The 16488-nt window shown below is 52.5% G+C and overlaps 1 protein-coding gene across 1 annotated transcript in view; it reads left to right on the top strand.

The window, feature by feature from the left end:
• Positions 1-11056, top strand: part of kctd14 (potassium channel tetramerization domain containing 14) — an 11965-nt gene extending 909 nt beyond the window's left edge. The window contains exon 2 of the mRNA XM_070891661.1: positions 8469-11056. Coding sequence (XP_070747762.1) covers positions 8469-9140 — 672 coding nt within the window. The 3' untranslated portion in view covers positions 9141-11056. The remainder of the gene's footprint in view (positions 1-8468) is intronic.
• The last annotated feature ends 5432 nt before the right edge of the window (positions 11057-16488 follow it).

The following is a 16488-nucleotide window of genomic DNA, read 5'->3' as shown; positions in this document are numbered from 1 at the left end:
CTCCCACTCTCTCTCTCCCCCACCCCCCCTCCCTCTCTCTCCCCCTCCCTCTCGCTCCCCCTCTGCCTCCCTCTCTCCCCCCTCTCTTTCCCTATCACCCCTTCTCTCTATCCCCTCTATTTATCACTCTCTCTTCTTCCCTATTTCCCCCCTCTCACTCTAATTGCTTCCCTCTCTCTCTTTCTCTCTCTATCTCCCTCTCCGCTCTATTTTTCTCTCTCTTTCTCCCTCTGTAGCTCTCTATATCGCTCTCTCTCTCTCTCTCTCTCTATCCCCCTCTCTCTCTCTCTATCCCCCTCCCTCTCTCTCTCTCTCTCTCTCACCCACCCTCACTCTCCCTCGCTCTCTCTCCTGACCTGCCACCACCAGCAGATCGAGAATGGTGCGCCTGCAATCTATCTATTGACTAAAACTTCTGGCTTGAGTTAAGTTTCCTGGTCACTGAGGCTCAGACTGTTAGAAGTGGGGGAGGGGCTAGCCGTGACGGTGTGTTTTTGTTGGGAAGGGGATGGGCAAAAGATACTGTTCCTGTCGCTGTTTTTAAATTCCAATCTCCTACCCTTTCCTTTCCCAAAAGCGCTGACCCTTGGCTCTGGGGGGCACGGAGCCCGTTCCGATCCAAGGTTGGATCCAGAAGTGCCCACTTTAAAATTACACACTAGCAGCCCAATCCACCGTCCCATTAAATTAGTGGGTGGGAGACAGTGGGCTAGGGGGAGCAGAAATTCTGGATACCAGAAATTATAACAGGCCATTCGGCCCAACCAGTTCATGCCGGCGTTTATGCTCCACTCGAGCCTCCTCCCGTCTTTCCTCATCTAATTCTATCAGCATAAAGGCCGGCACGGACTGGTTGGGCCGACTGATCTGTTGTAATTCCTAGTATCCAGAATTTCTCCTCCCCCCTAGCCCACCGTCTCCCTCATAAGTATCAGCTGTGGCTCAGTGGGTAGCACCCTCGCCTCTGAGTCAGAAGGTTGTGGGTTCAAGTCCCACTCCAGGGACTCGAGCACAAAATCTAGGCTGGCACTCCCAGTGCAGTGCCGCACTGTCGGAGGGGCAGTGCTGAGGGAGCGCCGCACTGTCGGAGGGGCAGTGCTGAGGGAGCGCCGCACTGTCGGAGGGGCAGTGCTGAGGGAGCGTCGCACTGTCGGAGGGGCAGTGCTGAGGGAGCGCCGCACTGTCGGAGGGGCAGTGCTGAGGGAGCGCCGCACTGTCGGAGGGGCAGTGCTGAGGGAGCGCCGCACTGTCGGAGGGGCAGTGCTGAGGGAGCGCCGCACTGTCGGAGGGGCAGTGCTGAGGGAGCGCCGCACTGTCGGAGGGGCAGAACTGAGGGAGCACCGCACTGTCGGATGGGCAGTACTGAGGGAGCACCGCACTGTCGGAGGGGCAGTACTGAGGGAGCGCCGCACTGTCGGAGGGGCAGAACTGAGGGAGCACCGCACTGTCGGATGGGCAGTACTGAGGGAGCACCGCACTGTTGGAGGTGCTGTCTTCCGGATGAGACGTTAAACCAAGGCCCTTCTGCTCTCTCAGGTGGATATAGAAAATCACACGGCCACTGTTTGAAAGAAGAGCAGGGGGATGTTCCCCCTCGTGTCCTGGGGCCAATATTTATCCCTCATAACAACATAACAAAAACAGATTATCCCGTCATTATCACATTGCTGTTTGTGGGAGCTTGCTGTGTACATATTGGCTGCCGTGTTTCCTACATTACAATGGTGACCACACTCCAAAAGTATTTCATTGGCTGTAAAGCGCTTTGAGACGTCCGGTGGTTGTGAAAGGCGCTATATAAATGCAAGTCTTTCTTTCTTTAAATCTATCAGCGTAACCCTCTATTCCCTTCTCCCTCAAATACTTGTCCAGCCTCCCCTTAAATGCATCGATACTATTCACCTCAACCCCTCCCTGTGGCAGCGAGTTCCACATTCTCACCGCTCTCTGGGTCAAGAAGTTTCTTCGGAATTTCCCATTGGATTTCCTGGTGACTATCTTACATTGATGGTGTCTAGTTATGCTCTTCCCCACAAGCGGAAACATTCTCTTTGTATCCACTCTATCAAAACCTTTCATAATTTTAAAGACCTCCATTAAGTCACACCTGAGCTATCTCTTTTCAAGAGAAAAGAGACCCAGCCTGTTCATCCTTTATTGGGACTTATAGTCCACTGCAGTGTATCTTAATCCCCGACAGACATCTTTCTACATCCCTTTTCCTTCAACGTATTCTTAAATGTCGACATGGACACTGCTTCAATGACCAACTCCGATAGTTCATTCTACAGCCTCACAAACTTCTGTGTTTTACATCGAATGTACCGCACGGAAACAGGCCATTGGGCCCCAGCGCTCCGTGCCGGGGTTTATGCTCCACACCAGCCCCCTCCCACCCCTCTCCATCTCACCAGATCCCTCTATTCCCTTCTCCCTCATGTGTTTATCCAGCTTCCCCTTAAATACATCGATACTATTCGCCTCAACCCCTCCCTGTGGCAGCGAGTTCCACATTCTCACCGCTCTCTGGGTAAAGAAGTTTCTCCTGAATTCCCCATTGGATTTATTAGTGATTATCTTATATTGATGGCCCCATCAGTTTTTTTTTAAACTCTGTTTAAACCCCCTGTGTTTAAAAAAAGGTTCTTGCTCCCTGTCCTAAATCTCTTACTTTAAACTTAAATCTGAGGCGCCTCATTCTGCACACCTCAATCCTTAGAAACATTCTCTTTCTATCCATTCCGTCTCATCCCATCATGATTTTAAACACCCGTATCAAATTATCTAAATATCTCCACTGCTCTAACAAAACAGTGTCCCAATTTTTCAAGGTTTTCTTCCTATTTGTATTTTCTCCTGCTGGTGAATCTTCGCTGTACCCTCTCTATTGCCTCAAAATCATTCCTCGAGCTCAAAACTGCACTCTGCACTCCCACTGTGGTAACTCCCCTGCTATTCTTCGAAATAGTGCCACGGGATCTTTTACATCCACCTGAGGGGGCAGATGGGGCCTCGGTTTAACGTCTCATCCGAAAGACGGCACTGTCGGAGGGGCAGTACTGAGGGAGCGCCGCACTGTCGGAGGGGCAGTACTGAGGGAGTGCCGCACTGTCGGAGGGGCGGTACTGAGGGAGCGCCGCACTGTCGGAGGGGCAGTACTGAGGGAGCGCCGCACTGTCGGAGGGGCAGTACTGAGGGAGCGCTGCATTGTCGGAGGGGCAGTACTGAGGGAGCACTGCATTGTCGGAGGGGCAGTACTGAGGGAGCACTGCACTGTCGGAGGGGCAGTACTGAGGGAGCGCCGCACTGTCGAAGGGGCAGTACTGGGGGAGTGCCGCACGATCGGAGGGGCAGTACTGAGGGAGTGCACTACTGTCAGATGGGCAGTACTGGGGGAGTGCCGCACTGTCGGAGGGGCAGTACTGAGGTGGTGCCGCACTGTCGGAGGGGCAGTACTGAGGGAGCGCCGCACTGTCGGAGGGGCAGTACTGAGGGAGCGCCGCACTGTCGGAGGGGCAGTACTGAGGGAGCGCCGCACTGTCGGAGGGGCAGTACTGAGGGAGCACTGCACTGTCGGAGGGGCAGTACTGGGGGAGCGCCGCACTGTCGAAGGGGCAGTACTGGGGGAGTGCCGCACGATCGGAGGGGCAGTACTGAGGGAGTGCACTACTGTCAGATGGGCAGTACTGGGGGAGTGCCGCACTGTCGGAGGGGCAGTACTGAGGGAGCGCCGCACTGTCGGAGGGGCAGTACTGAGGGAGCGCCGCACTGTCGGAGGGGCAGTACTGAGGGAGTGCCGCACTGTCGCATGAGACGGCAAACCCAGGCCCCGTCTGCCCTCTCAGGCGGATGTAACATTTCGAAGAAGAGCAGGGGAGTTCTCACCGATGTCCTGAGGCCAATATTTATCCCTCAGTCAACATCACTGAGACAGATTATCAGGTCATTATCACTGCGGTTTGTGGGAGCTTGCTGTGCGCAAATTGGCTGCTGCGTTTCCCACATTACACCAGTGACTACACTTCAAACAGAAAATACTTTATTGGCTGTAAAGTGCTTGGTGACGTCCGGTGGTCGTGAAAGGCGCTATAGAAATGCAAGTTGTTTAAGTGTTGGTGGGATTTGAACTCTCAACCTCTGGTTGCTTGTCCAGTGCCATAAATCTGGTCTTGGAAATCTGGAACTCTCTCCCGCAGAAAGCCACTGAGGCTGGGAGTCAATTGAAATTTCTAAACTGGGACTGATAGATTTTGCAACCAAGGCGGGTAGATGGATTTGAGATACAGATCGGCCATGATCTCATTGTATGGCTCGAAGGGGCTGAATGGCCTCCTCCTATTCCTAGAACCACTACAACAACAACAACTTATATTTATATAGCACCTTTTTAACGTAGTGAAACGTCCCAAGGCGCTTCACAGGAGTATTTTCAGAAGTAAAATTTGACACCGAGCCACATAAGTAGAAATTAACGTAGGTGACCAAAAGCTTGGTCAAAGAGGTAGGTTTTAAGGAGCGTCTTGAAGGAGGAGAGAGAGGTAGCAAGCGGAGAGGTTTAGGGAGGGAGTTCCAGAGCTTGGGGCCCAGGCAGCTGAAGGCACGGCCACCAATGGTGGAGAGATTATAATCAGGGATGCTCAAGAGGGACGATTTGGAGGAGCGCAGACATCTCGGGGAGCGGGGAAGGGGGGGGGTGGTTTGTGGGGCTGGAGGAGATTACAGAGATAGGGAGGGGTGAGGGCCATGGAGGGATTTGTAAGCAAGGATGTGAATTTTGAAATCGAGGCGTTATTTAACCGCAAGCCAATGTAGGTCAGCGAGCACAGGGGGTGATGGGTGAGCGGGACTCGGTGTGAGTTAGGACACAGGGCAGCGAGCACAGGGGGTGATGGGTGAGCGGGACTTGATGCAAGTTAGGACACGGGGCAGCGAGCACAGGGGGTGATGGGTGAGTGGGACTCGGTGCGAGTTAGGACACGGGGCAGTGAGCACAGGGGGTGATGGGTGAGTGGGACTTGATGCAAGTTAGGACACGGGGCAGCGAGCACAGGGGGTGATGGGTGAGCGGGACTCGGTGTGAGTTAGGACATGGGGCAGCGAGCACAGGGGGTGATGGGTGAGTGGGACTCGGTGCGAGTTAGGACACGGGGCAGTGAGCACAGGGGGTGATGGGTGAGCGGGACTCGGTGCGAGTTAGGAGACGGGTCGGTGAGCACAGGGGGTGATGGGTGAGCAGAACTCGGTGCGAGTTAGGACACGGGCTGCTGAGTTTTGGATCACCTCTCGTTTACGTAGGGTAGGATGTGGGAGGCCAGCCAGGAGTGCGTTGCAACAGTCAAGTCTGGAGGCAACAAAGGCATGGATGAGGACTTCAGCAGCGGATGAGCTGAGGCAGGGGCGGAGACGGGCGATGTTACGGAGGTGAAAATAGGCGGTCTTAGTTATGCTGTGGATATGTGGTCGAAAGCTCATTTCAGGGTCAAATAAAGACACCAGGGTTGCGAACCATCTGGTTCAGCCTCGGACAGGAGTTGGGGAGAGGGATGGAGTCAGTGGCTAGGGAACAGAGTTTGTGGCGGGGACCGAAAACTGCCATATCTCATTTTGTCCAAGCATAGGAATGCGATTAGACTTACGTATATAGTTCCTATTGGGTGTTGGCAAGTAATGCAATAGCAGCAAATAATTGTCAATTTGAAGAAATTTCTGGGCTGCGCCCTGCCCTCGGAATGACTCATCCAGCAAGGTATTTCCAGAATGTTCTCCAATACCAGCGCAGCAAACATATTTGCGGAGTCTTAAAGGAACATCGCTCCTGTTCCGATGAACTCAAGCATTCTACAGGTACAACATCTCGTCGGAATTGTTCGAAAATCAGACACTTTTGAGAAAATCCCATTTGATATTCAGTGGAATAAAACCCGGAATTATTGTCCAATGACCGGCGGGCCGCACTAGTTTTTGGCTTCGCCGCTATGTTGTAAATGGCGTGCGATTGGTCCGGGCCTTTGCAAATGACCCTCGGCCCAGCTCGACCCCTACCTCATGTCACCATTCCGAAATCCAGAAACCAGCACGGTCTCAGTCCTGAGGTTACTGGATTTGAGATGGTGTGCCCGTAGAATCATCGCTGTTATTCTATAAAAGTGGGCGTGCCAAAGAGCCAGCACGGGCACGATGGGCCGAATGGCTTCCTTCTGGAAAAAGAAAGGCAGGTTTGCATTTATATAGCGCCTTTCACATCCACCGGACATCCCAAAGCGCTTTACAGCCAATGAAGCACTTTTTGAGTGTAGTCACTGTTGTAATGTAGGAAACGCAGCAGCCAATGTGCGCACAGCAAGCTCCCACACACAGCAATTTGATAATGACCCAGATAATCTGTTTTTTTTGTTATGTTGATTGAGGGATAAATATTGGCCCCAGGACACCGGGGATAACTCCCCTGCTCTTCATCGAAATAGTGCAGTGGGATCTTTTACGTTCACCCGAGACAGGGCCTTGGTTTAACACCTTATCCGAAAGACGGCACCTCCGACAGTGCGGCGCTCCCTCAGTACTGCCCCTCCGACAGTGCAGCGCTCCCTCAGTACTGCCCCTCCGACAGTGCGGCGCTTCCTCAGCACTGCCCCTCTGACATTGCAGCGCTCCCTCAGTACTGCCCCTCCGACAGTGCGCCGCTCCCTCAGTACTGCCCCTCCGACAGTGCGGCGCTCCCTCAGTACTGCCCCTCCGACAGTGCGGCGCTCCCTCAGTACTGCCCCTCTGACATTGCGGCGCTCCCTCAGTACTGCCCCTCCGACAGTGCGGCGCTCCCTCAGCACTGCCCATCTGACAGTGCAGCGCTCCCTCAGTACTGCCCCTCCGACAGTGCGGCGCTCCCTCAATACTGCCCCTCCGACAGTGCGGCGCTCCCTCAATACTGCCCCTCTGACAGTGCAGCGCTCCCTCAGTACTGCCCCTCTGACAGTGCGGCGCTCCCTCAGTACAGCCCCTCCGATAGTGCAGCGCTCCCTCAGCACTGCCCCTCCGACAGTGCGGCGCTCCCTCAGTACTGCACTGGAGTGTCAGCCTGGATTTATTTGCTGTAAGGTTGTATGATTCTAATGATATCAGCACCTTGGTTGCCAATTATGAATCAAGCTATTTGGGAAGAGCTGGAAGCTATGATATAGCTGTACAGAGGTCGGGTCAGATCCCGGGTTCAGTTCCGAGCCCTGCCCCTCGGGGAGGGTATATCAGCCTCGGAGAGGGAGCGGGGCAGATTCCCCAGAATGATACCGGGACTGAAAGGGTTAAATCCCGAGAGCAGGTTGCATAGTCTCAGCTTGCATTCCTTTGTGTATTGAAGATTAAGGCGGTGATATAATTGAGGTGTGACCAAGACGATTAAAGGAGTTGATAGTGAAACTATTCCCTCTGGTGGGGGGAGTCCAGAACAAGGGGCGTCACCTTAAAATTAGAGCCCGGCCGTTCAGGGTGACGTCAGGGAGCACTTCTTCACACAAAGGGTAAAGAGGTTTCTCCTGAATTCCCCATTGGATTTATTAGTGACTGTCTTACATTTATGGCCCCTGGTTCTGGTCTCCCCCACAAGTGGAAACATCTTCTCTACCTCTACCCTATCAACCCCTTTCATAATTTTAAAGCCTTCACCCCTCAGCCTTCTCATTGCTAGAGCAAAGAGCTCCAGACTGAACAGTCTTTGCTGATAGTTCTAACCTCTCAGTTCTGGTTTCATCCTTTGTAAATCTTTTTTGCGCCTTCTCCAGTGCCTCGATAGCCTTTTTATAATACGGTACGCAGACCAGAGCTGTGCACAGTAGTCCCAAGGTTCCAGATGAGGTTAACATAACTCTCTGCTTTTCAATTCTATTCCTCAGCCTTAGTTTACTTAAATGGAGGAACATTCCGTATGTGTGTGCGTGTGTGCGTGTGTGCGTGTGTGCGTGCGTGCGTGTGTGTGCGTGCGTGTGTGTGCGTGCGTGTGCGTGCGCGTGTGCGTGTGTGTGTGTACATGTGTGCGTGTGTGTGCGCGTATATGTGTGTGTGTGTGTGCGCGTATATGTGTGTGTGTGTGCGCGTATATGTGTGTGTGTGTGCGCGTATATGTGTGTGTGTGTGCGCGTATATGTGTGTGTGTGTGCGCGTATATGTGTGTGTGTGTGCGCGTATGTGTGTGTGTGTGCGCGTATATGTGTGTGTGCATAAATGTGTGTGAAAATCAGGATCAACCTGAGCAGTGATGACCCATGGCCAACGACAATGTTGCCTCTCCGGGTCACAGCCACACCTGAGGAATGGCTACCCGGGAGAGGTACCAGAGGGCGACTGGTGTCCGTGGCCCCATCACCCCAGGGCGAGAGGAGAGTGAGCGTTTTGAGGCGGGGGTGGGGGGATTGGGACGGACGAGGGGGAACCAGCTCTCCATTAACCGTCTTGCCCTCTCTTTGTTCCCTTCCCTCTAGCCTTCGTCGGTGATCAGCCTGAACGTGGGGGGCCGGGTCTACTGCACAGCGCTGGGCACCCTGAAGAAGTACCCTCTGTCGCGGCTGGCGCTGATGTTCGGCGGTCAGTCCCGGCCCATGCTGGACGCGGAAGGGAGGTACTTCATCGACCGGGACGGCACGCACTTCGGCCACGTGCTGGACTTCCTGCGGGGCCAGGAGCCGCCCGCCCAGCTAGCCGAGGAGCTCTACCAGGAGGCCCTGTACTACGAGATCGAGCCCCTGGCCAAGCTGCTGGAGGACTCGCCCCGGCTCTTCGGCGAGCTGGTGGGGCGGCGCCAGTTCCTGGCCCGGGTGCCCAACTACCAGGAGAACATCGAGGTGATGGCGAGGGTGGCCCGGGCTGAGGCGGTGGCCTCCCGGCACAGCGCGGTGACGGTGTGCGTGGTCCGGAGCGAGGAGGACGCGGCCAGGTGCCACGAGGCGGTGAACGGCCTGGACACGGGCAAGGGGTCGGTGGTGAGCTTCGGGCCCTGGAAGGCCTCGCCCGGCATCGCCGACCTGCTGCACTGCATCAAGCGCGACGTCCAGGGCAAGGGCTACGTCGTCGACTACCGGCCCCACGAGGTGGGCAAGGGCTTCCTCGCCCGGTCCTGCGACTTCCTGTACACCTTCACCTTCACCTGGTGGTAGGACCCGTCGCCGCGGGCAACGTTGGCACGAGCGTATCCAAAGAGCGCCGGGCGTCTGTTTAATCGGATCTCGTGTGGAGTGTCGTCGGAGAAAGTCAGGACCTTGCAAAATTGGAACCAGATGAGAAACATAGAACAGAAGGAGGCCATTCGGCCCATCGTGCCTGTGCCGGCTCTTTGAACGAGCTCTCCAATTAGTCCCACTCTCCCCTGCACTTGCCCAGTCCCCTTCCCCCAAAGCCCAGCAAACGTTTCTCCTTCAAGTATTTATCCAATTCACCGTTTGAAAGTTACTGTTGAATCTGCTCCCACCGCCCTTTCAGGCAGCGTGTTCCACGTAAGAACATAAGAAATAGGAGCAGGAGTCGGCCATACGGCCCCTCGAGCCTGCTCCGCCATTCAATACGATCATGGCTGATCCGATCATGGACTCGGCTCCACTTCCCTGCCTGCTCCCCATAACCCCTTATCGGTTAAGAATCTGTCGATCTCCGTCTTAAATTTATTCAATGACCCAGATTTCCTGATCGATCAGTTGGTGATAACTTTGAAGAAGACGCTTGACCGACCGTTATCTTTCTATGCTGCAGCTAATGGATCCTCTACCCATCTTGTATTACTCTAGAGCTACATTTTTTATTCCTAAAATGTAATTCCTTACCCAAAGACTTTACATATCAGAAGACACGCCAAGCTGTCTGCTCACGGCACTTTCAAAGTCACCCTGTTTTATATTGGAGAGCCTGTTGCTCCTAGTTACAAAGAAGTTCGACTGTTAACCCTTAACTCCACAAGATGTCCAGCATGTGTCTCTCCAGGATGTCTAACAATTGGTCAACCCTGTGTACCAATATCTATTTCATTGTGTGTAGAGACAGCACAGAATGGAGATGATTGCGCAATTCTCCCATCAATCACGCCTGGAAGCGGAATTGCTGCAAGTGACTGGGATTGATTTGACACACACAATTCTGTAACTATTCGCCACTCACTGCATTTTATTGGCGAAATAATCCTTCATGTATACGGGAGTTTCGCTCGTGAGTTCTGTTTGCTGTAGTTCGTAGAGACTCTCTTTAAATATACTCTGCTGTAAGTAGATTCTGTTTGTTGTTTGATTAGCAAATGGGTTCTGTTTGATTGTGAGTCCTAATGTAAGTGTCCCATTCACCACCTTAAATATTGGCGCACTGTGGCTGCAGTGTCTACAAGATGCACTGCAGCCACTCACCAAGGCTTCTTCGGCAGCACCTCCCAAACCCGCAACCTCTACCACCTAGAGGGACAAGGGCAGCAGGTGCATGGGAACACCACCACCTCCACGTTCCCCTCCCAGTCACACACCATCCTGATTTTGAAATATATCGGCCGTTCCTTCATCGTCGCTGGGTCACAATCCTGGAACTCCCTCCCTAACAGCACTGTGGGAGCACCTTCACCACACGGACTGCAGCGGTTCAAGAAGGCAGCTCACCACCACCTTCTCAAGGGGCAATTAGGGTTGGGCAATTAATGCCGGCCTTTTGGCTAAGATCATGCGTAACTGACCTGACAGGGGAGTAACCATGACCCCAACGTGGTTCTCCCTGGATCAGGAAGGTATATGCTTGCTTTTTGGAAATAGGAGGTGGGTGATGGTGGTTTGATCCATCCACCTCCACGGAGGTGTGTGGGGGGCCTGACCCATCCACCTCCATGGCACGAACCTGGTATTGCAGTACTTCCAGGAACGGTGCAGTGGCTCTAGGCCTTTTGGCTAAGAGCATTGGCGCAGAGTGATCCTTGATGTGTGCAAGGTGACCTCTGGCGTTTGTGATTTGACAAAGAATTGGAAAGATTGGCAACGAATAAAAAAAATAAATAAATGCCGGCCTTGCCAGCGACGCCCACATCATGTGAATGAATAAAATAAAAGACTCGTCCCACCAACTCATTGACTAACACGTTGGTGTCAATACACAGGCTGCATTGTTTTTATATTTTCTTGAGGAAGTTGGCTACAGAGTACAAGACAGCACCAATAGGAACGGTAAACCATGAAGGGAGGGATGGACATTGGAGGAGTACATTGAAGAGAAAAAATTGGGAAAAGGGAATATGCTCCGACGATAGCAACACGCAATGTGCTTGCACCAAATTCGCCCGTTCATTTTTGTTAATTGCACGTTAACCCAATCGGAAACAGCGAGTTTGTAAAGAAAGACTGCATTTCTATAGCGCCTTTCACCATCTCCGCACATCCCAAAGCACTTTACAGCCAATGAAGCACTTTTTAGAGTGCAGTCACTGTTGTAATGTAGGAAGCCAATTTGCACACAGCAAACTCCGACAAACAGCAATGTGATAATGACCAGATAATCGGTTGTTAGTGATGCTGATTGAGGGATAAATATTGGCCCCAGGACACATAAGAAATAGGAGCAGGAGTGGGCCACCTGGCCCCTCGAGCCTGCTCCACCATTCAATACGATCATGGCTGATCTGATCATGGACTCAGCTCCACTTCCCCGCCCGCTCCCCATAACCCCTTATCCCCTGATCGCTCAAAAATCTGTCTATCTCCGCCTTAAATATATTCAATGACCCAGCCTCCACAGCTCTCTGGGGCAGAGAATTCCACAGATTTACAACCCTCTGAGAGAAGAAATTCCTCCTCATCTCAGTTTTAAATGGGAGGCCCCTTATTCTGAGACTATGCCCCCTAGTTCTAGTTTCCCCTATGAGTGGAAATATCCTCTCTGCATCCACCTTGTCGAGCCCCCTCATTATCGTATATGTTTCGACACTGACTGAGAACTCCCCTGCTCTTTAACCCTTAGATGGTCATTTCCCCGCTCCTCCACTGAGTTATTAGTTATAGAATCATAGAACGGTTACAGCACAGATTGGGCCTGTTGTGCCCGTGCCGGCTCTCTGCAAGAGCACTTTAGCCAGTCCCACTCCCACCCCCTTTCCATTGCAAATTTTTTCCTTTAGGTACTTATCCAATTCCCTTTTGAAAGCCACGATTGAGTCTGCCTCCACCACCCTCTCGGGCAACGCGTTCCAGATCCTAACCAGTTTTTCCTCATGTCGCCTTTGGTTCTTCTGCCAATCACCTTCAATCTGTGTCCTCTGGTTCTCCACCCGTCCGCCAATGGGAACAGTTTCTCTCTACTCTGTCATGATTTTGAACAGCACTATCAAATTACCGCTCAACCCTTTCAGGTAAGGCCAGACAGAATTGGAGGAACTCAGAAATTTCAGGGTGGGGGGGAATGGAGGAGATTACATCGACGGATAGAGCTGATAATCGGAACCCAATTATACTCTGCGCTCGTGTGGAATACTTGCTGGAGGAGAAGAGCAACCTTGTGCATCTGAAGAGGGAGACTGGATTGGAAGTCAACAAGCTCGAGGTCGGTGATTGGAGCGTGGGCAGGTACAGCAGGAGTGGCGAGGTCGGGGCAGGGGAGCAGCGAGAGATCGTGGAGCGATGTGATCGGGGCCCAGGCGAGGCGTGAGCCTGGGGCCCATGAGAGGCGAGGGCCCAGGGGCAGCATGGGCCAGCCCACACTGCGATATGTGTGCGCACTGCGTCCGTGCAGCAGAGCTGGTCTCCAGTCGTCCTCAACTGTTTACAATATACATAGATGATCTGGAAGAGGGGACAGAGTGTAGTGTAACAAAATTTGCAGATGACACAAAGATTAGTGGGAAAGCAGGTTGTGTAGAGGACACAGAGAGGCTGCAAAGAGATTTAGATAGGTTAAGCAAATGGGTTAAGGTTTGGCAGATGGAATACAATGTCGGAAAGTGTGAGGTCATCCACCTTGGGAAATAAAACAGTAAAAGGGAATATTATTTGAATGGGGAGAAATTACAACATGCTGCGTTGCAGAGGGACCTGGGGGTCCTTGTGCATGAATCCCAAAAAGTTAGTTTGCAGGTGCAGCAGGTAATCAGGAAGGCGAATGGAATGTTGGCCTTCATTGCGAGAGGGATGGAGTACAAAAGCAGGGAGGTCCTGCTGCAACTGTACAGGGTATTGGTGAGGCCGCACCTGGAGTACTGCGTGCAGTTTTGGTCGCCCTACTTAAGGAAGGATATATTAGCTTTGGAGGGGGTACAGAGACAATTCATGAGGCTGATTCCGGAGATGAGGGGGTTACCTTATGATGATAGATTGAGTAGACTGGGTCTTTACTCGTTGGAGTTCAGAAGGATGAGGGGGGATCTTATAGAAACATTTAAAATCATGAAAGGGAGAGACAAGATAGAGGCAGAGAGGTTGTTTCCACTGGTCGGGGAGACTAGAACTAGGGGGCACAGTCTCAAAATACGGGGGAGCCAATTTAAAACCGAGTTGAGAAGAAATTTCTTCTCCCAGAGGGTTGTGAATCTGTGGAATTCTCTGCCCAAGGAAGCAGTTGAGGCTAGCTCATTGAATGTATTCAAGTCACAGATAGATAGATTTTTAACCAATAAGGGAATTAAGGGTTATGGGGAGCGGGCGGGTAAGTGGAGCTGAGTCCACGGCCAGATCAGCCATGATCTTGTTGAATGGCGGAGCAGGCTCGAGGGGCTAGGTGGTCTACTCCTGTTCCTAATTCTTATGTTCTTATGTTCTTAACCCTTGCCACTGGACCAAGACCTAGCTCGGTCAAGCCCGTGTGGTGGCTGGTGTGCAACGGCCACCCCACGTTAAAACAATCCATGCGCAGGCATCTTCCACCCTTCAAGATGTAGTTCGGGATCCGGAATATTAGGTCCTTCATTGAAACACTTGTGAATTCATTGAACTCATCCCCCTTTGGCGTGGAAACAAGTCATCCTTGATATGAGGGACTGCCTATGATGATGTTATTTAAGTTTTTAATGAACTTTCATTCAAAATGAACATGAGAAACTCTCGCCTTTCCCTGGCTCTCCACACCTCCGTCCAAATCTATCCCACGCCCTGTCAATTTTGATTGTCCACTTCACATAGTTCAAACAGACGCCAAGGTTTAAGCGAGCCCCGCATAGAACAAAGTCCTTTTCCAATGTGCCCTCATTTATTTATTCTGTGGGTGTCAATGAGAATGACACGGGCTTGTGACAATTAAACTGCACCAAAACTTGTGCAGAACTAGCAAGGGGTTGTGTCACAGGGTGTGGCAAGGGAAGGGGGCGATTTTAACCCCACCCGCTCAGCAGAAACCTGGCATGATGGGGAGTTAAAATAGCCTCTGGGCTCTTAACCGTCTGAAAACCACCACGATCGCAACATCTGCACTTTGAACCTGCTTCCCTGAGCAGGCAGCGAGGACAGACACCCCGAGCCAACAGGGTCCTTCTTTACAGAGGCATGGTGCGGTCCGATGACATCATTGAGACTCGACTGCAATCTTAACTCGGACCTGAGCGGGGAAATCCTGGAGTTAAGAACATAAGAAATAGGAGCAGGAGTCGGCCATTCGGCCCCTCGAGCCTGCTCCGCCATTCAATAAGATCATGGCTGATCTGATCATGGACTCAGCTCCACTTCCCTGCCCACTCCCCATAACCCTTTACTCCCTTATCGCTCAAAAATCTGTCTATCTCCACCTTAAATATATTCAACGTCCCAGCCTCCACAGCTCTCTGGGGCAGAGAATTCCACAGATTTACAACCCTCCAAGAGAAGAAATTTCTCCTCATCTCGGTTTGAAATGGGCGGCTCGTTATTCTGAGACTATGTCCCCAAGTTTTAGTTTCCCCCATCAGTGGAAACATCCTCTCTGCATCCACCTTGTCGAGCCCCCTCATTGTCTTATAAGTTTCGATAAGATCACCTCTCATTCTTCTGAACCCCAATGAGTAGAGGCCCAACCTACTCAATTATCATAAGTCAACCCCCCTCATCTCCGGGATCAACCGAGTGAACCTTCTCTGAACTGCCTCCAATGCAAGTATACCCTTCCTTAAATACGGAGACCAAAACTGTACGCAGTACTCCAGGTGTGGCCTCACCAATACCCTGTACAGTTGTAGCAGGACTTCTCTGCTTTTATACTCCATCCCCCTTGCAAAAAAATCGGTGGGGACGCGATGTCGGGGAGATTGTCGGTCAGTGTTGCCTCAGATACCATTCTGCTCTGGAGAAGGGAGCGATCTGATTTTTTTCTTGTTTAATTTCTGTTATCCTGCTCCATGCAGGTGGTTACATTGGTGTCAGTAACAAACAACAATAATTTTGCATTTATATAGTGCCTTCAATGTAGTACAACGTCCCACAGGAGCGTTATCAAACAACACTTGCCGCCGAACCACACCGGGGCGGCTTCCCCTGGCTGGAGAGTCTCGAACTAAGGGTCCTGGGGGTGGAAGGAAATTCGTTTGCGCCTCTGTTGCGGCGTTAACCTGGGCGGGGCGGTAAAAATTGCGGTGGGAAATGGTTTGCGTCTCCAGCCGCAAAATTCGTCAGTCGGGGCCCTGAGTGCGGGGCGGGGCACGAAGGGAGGTGTTGCACACCTCTCTCGGGCCGCTCAGCCGGCTGAGCAACTGAGCGTCCCGAGATAAACAGCCGGTCTCGGCGCGCCCGAAGAGAGGCTTTCCCGGAGGAAAATAATCCGGAAAAAAAAACCCTCGCCACAAACATTCTCATTATAGTAGCGACGCCGCAGCAACTTTAATCGCAAAAGTAAATTTAAAATAAAACAATCGCACTGACAGCGGGCGCACGTTCCTTCCCTCACTGCGGCCGCGACAGCTTGGGCCGCCCGCTTTCCCGGGCGGTCCCACCAGGGGGCGCTGCGTGGCGTGACGGGCCGGGCCAGTTTCAGATTTCGGAGCCGGTGTCGGGACGTTGCACACCGGCTCGCCTCTCCCGGGCGGTACTGCTCCGCGTCCCCCGCAAACCCCGGCACCCAATGTTCCGGCGGGGCGCTGGGAGCTGGCCGCCCGCCCGCAAGCGCTCCCCGTCGCCATTACTGCCCCCCCGGGGCGCTAACAGAGGAGCAACTGTTGTGTATGCAATAAAGGAACAAAGCGAGTACTGTCTAACTGAACAAGGGACAACCTTGTTTCTGCTTTATTACGGCCCAAAGTGCCTGACTCACAAAATGGCTGGCCTTTTATACCAGAGCAGTACCATGTGCGCGCGGCTCTGTGGCCTCCAACAATAACACCATCTGGTGGCTACAAACAGCATGTACACATGACCACACACATAAAAATCCAGCTCCTGGTCTCGGGATAAGAGACCAATCATTTAGGACTGAGATGAGGAGCGTCATGAAGAGAAGAGAGAGGTAAAAAGATGTCGGGAGGGAATTCCAGAGCTTGGGGCCCGGGCAGCCAAAGGCACGGCCGCCAATGGTGGAGCGATGGAAACCAGGGATGCTCAA

Source organism: Pristiophorus japonicus, chromosome 10 (assembly GCF_044704955.1).
Source record: "Pristiophorus japonicus isolate sPriJap1 chromosome 10, sPriJap1.hap1, whole genome shotgun sequence".
NCBI classification, from domain to species: domain Eukaryota; kingdom Metazoa; phylum Chordata; class Chondrichthyes; family Pristiophoridae; genus Pristiophorus; species Pristiophorus japonicus.
This window is presented reverse-complemented; position numbering and strand designations above follow the sequence as displayed.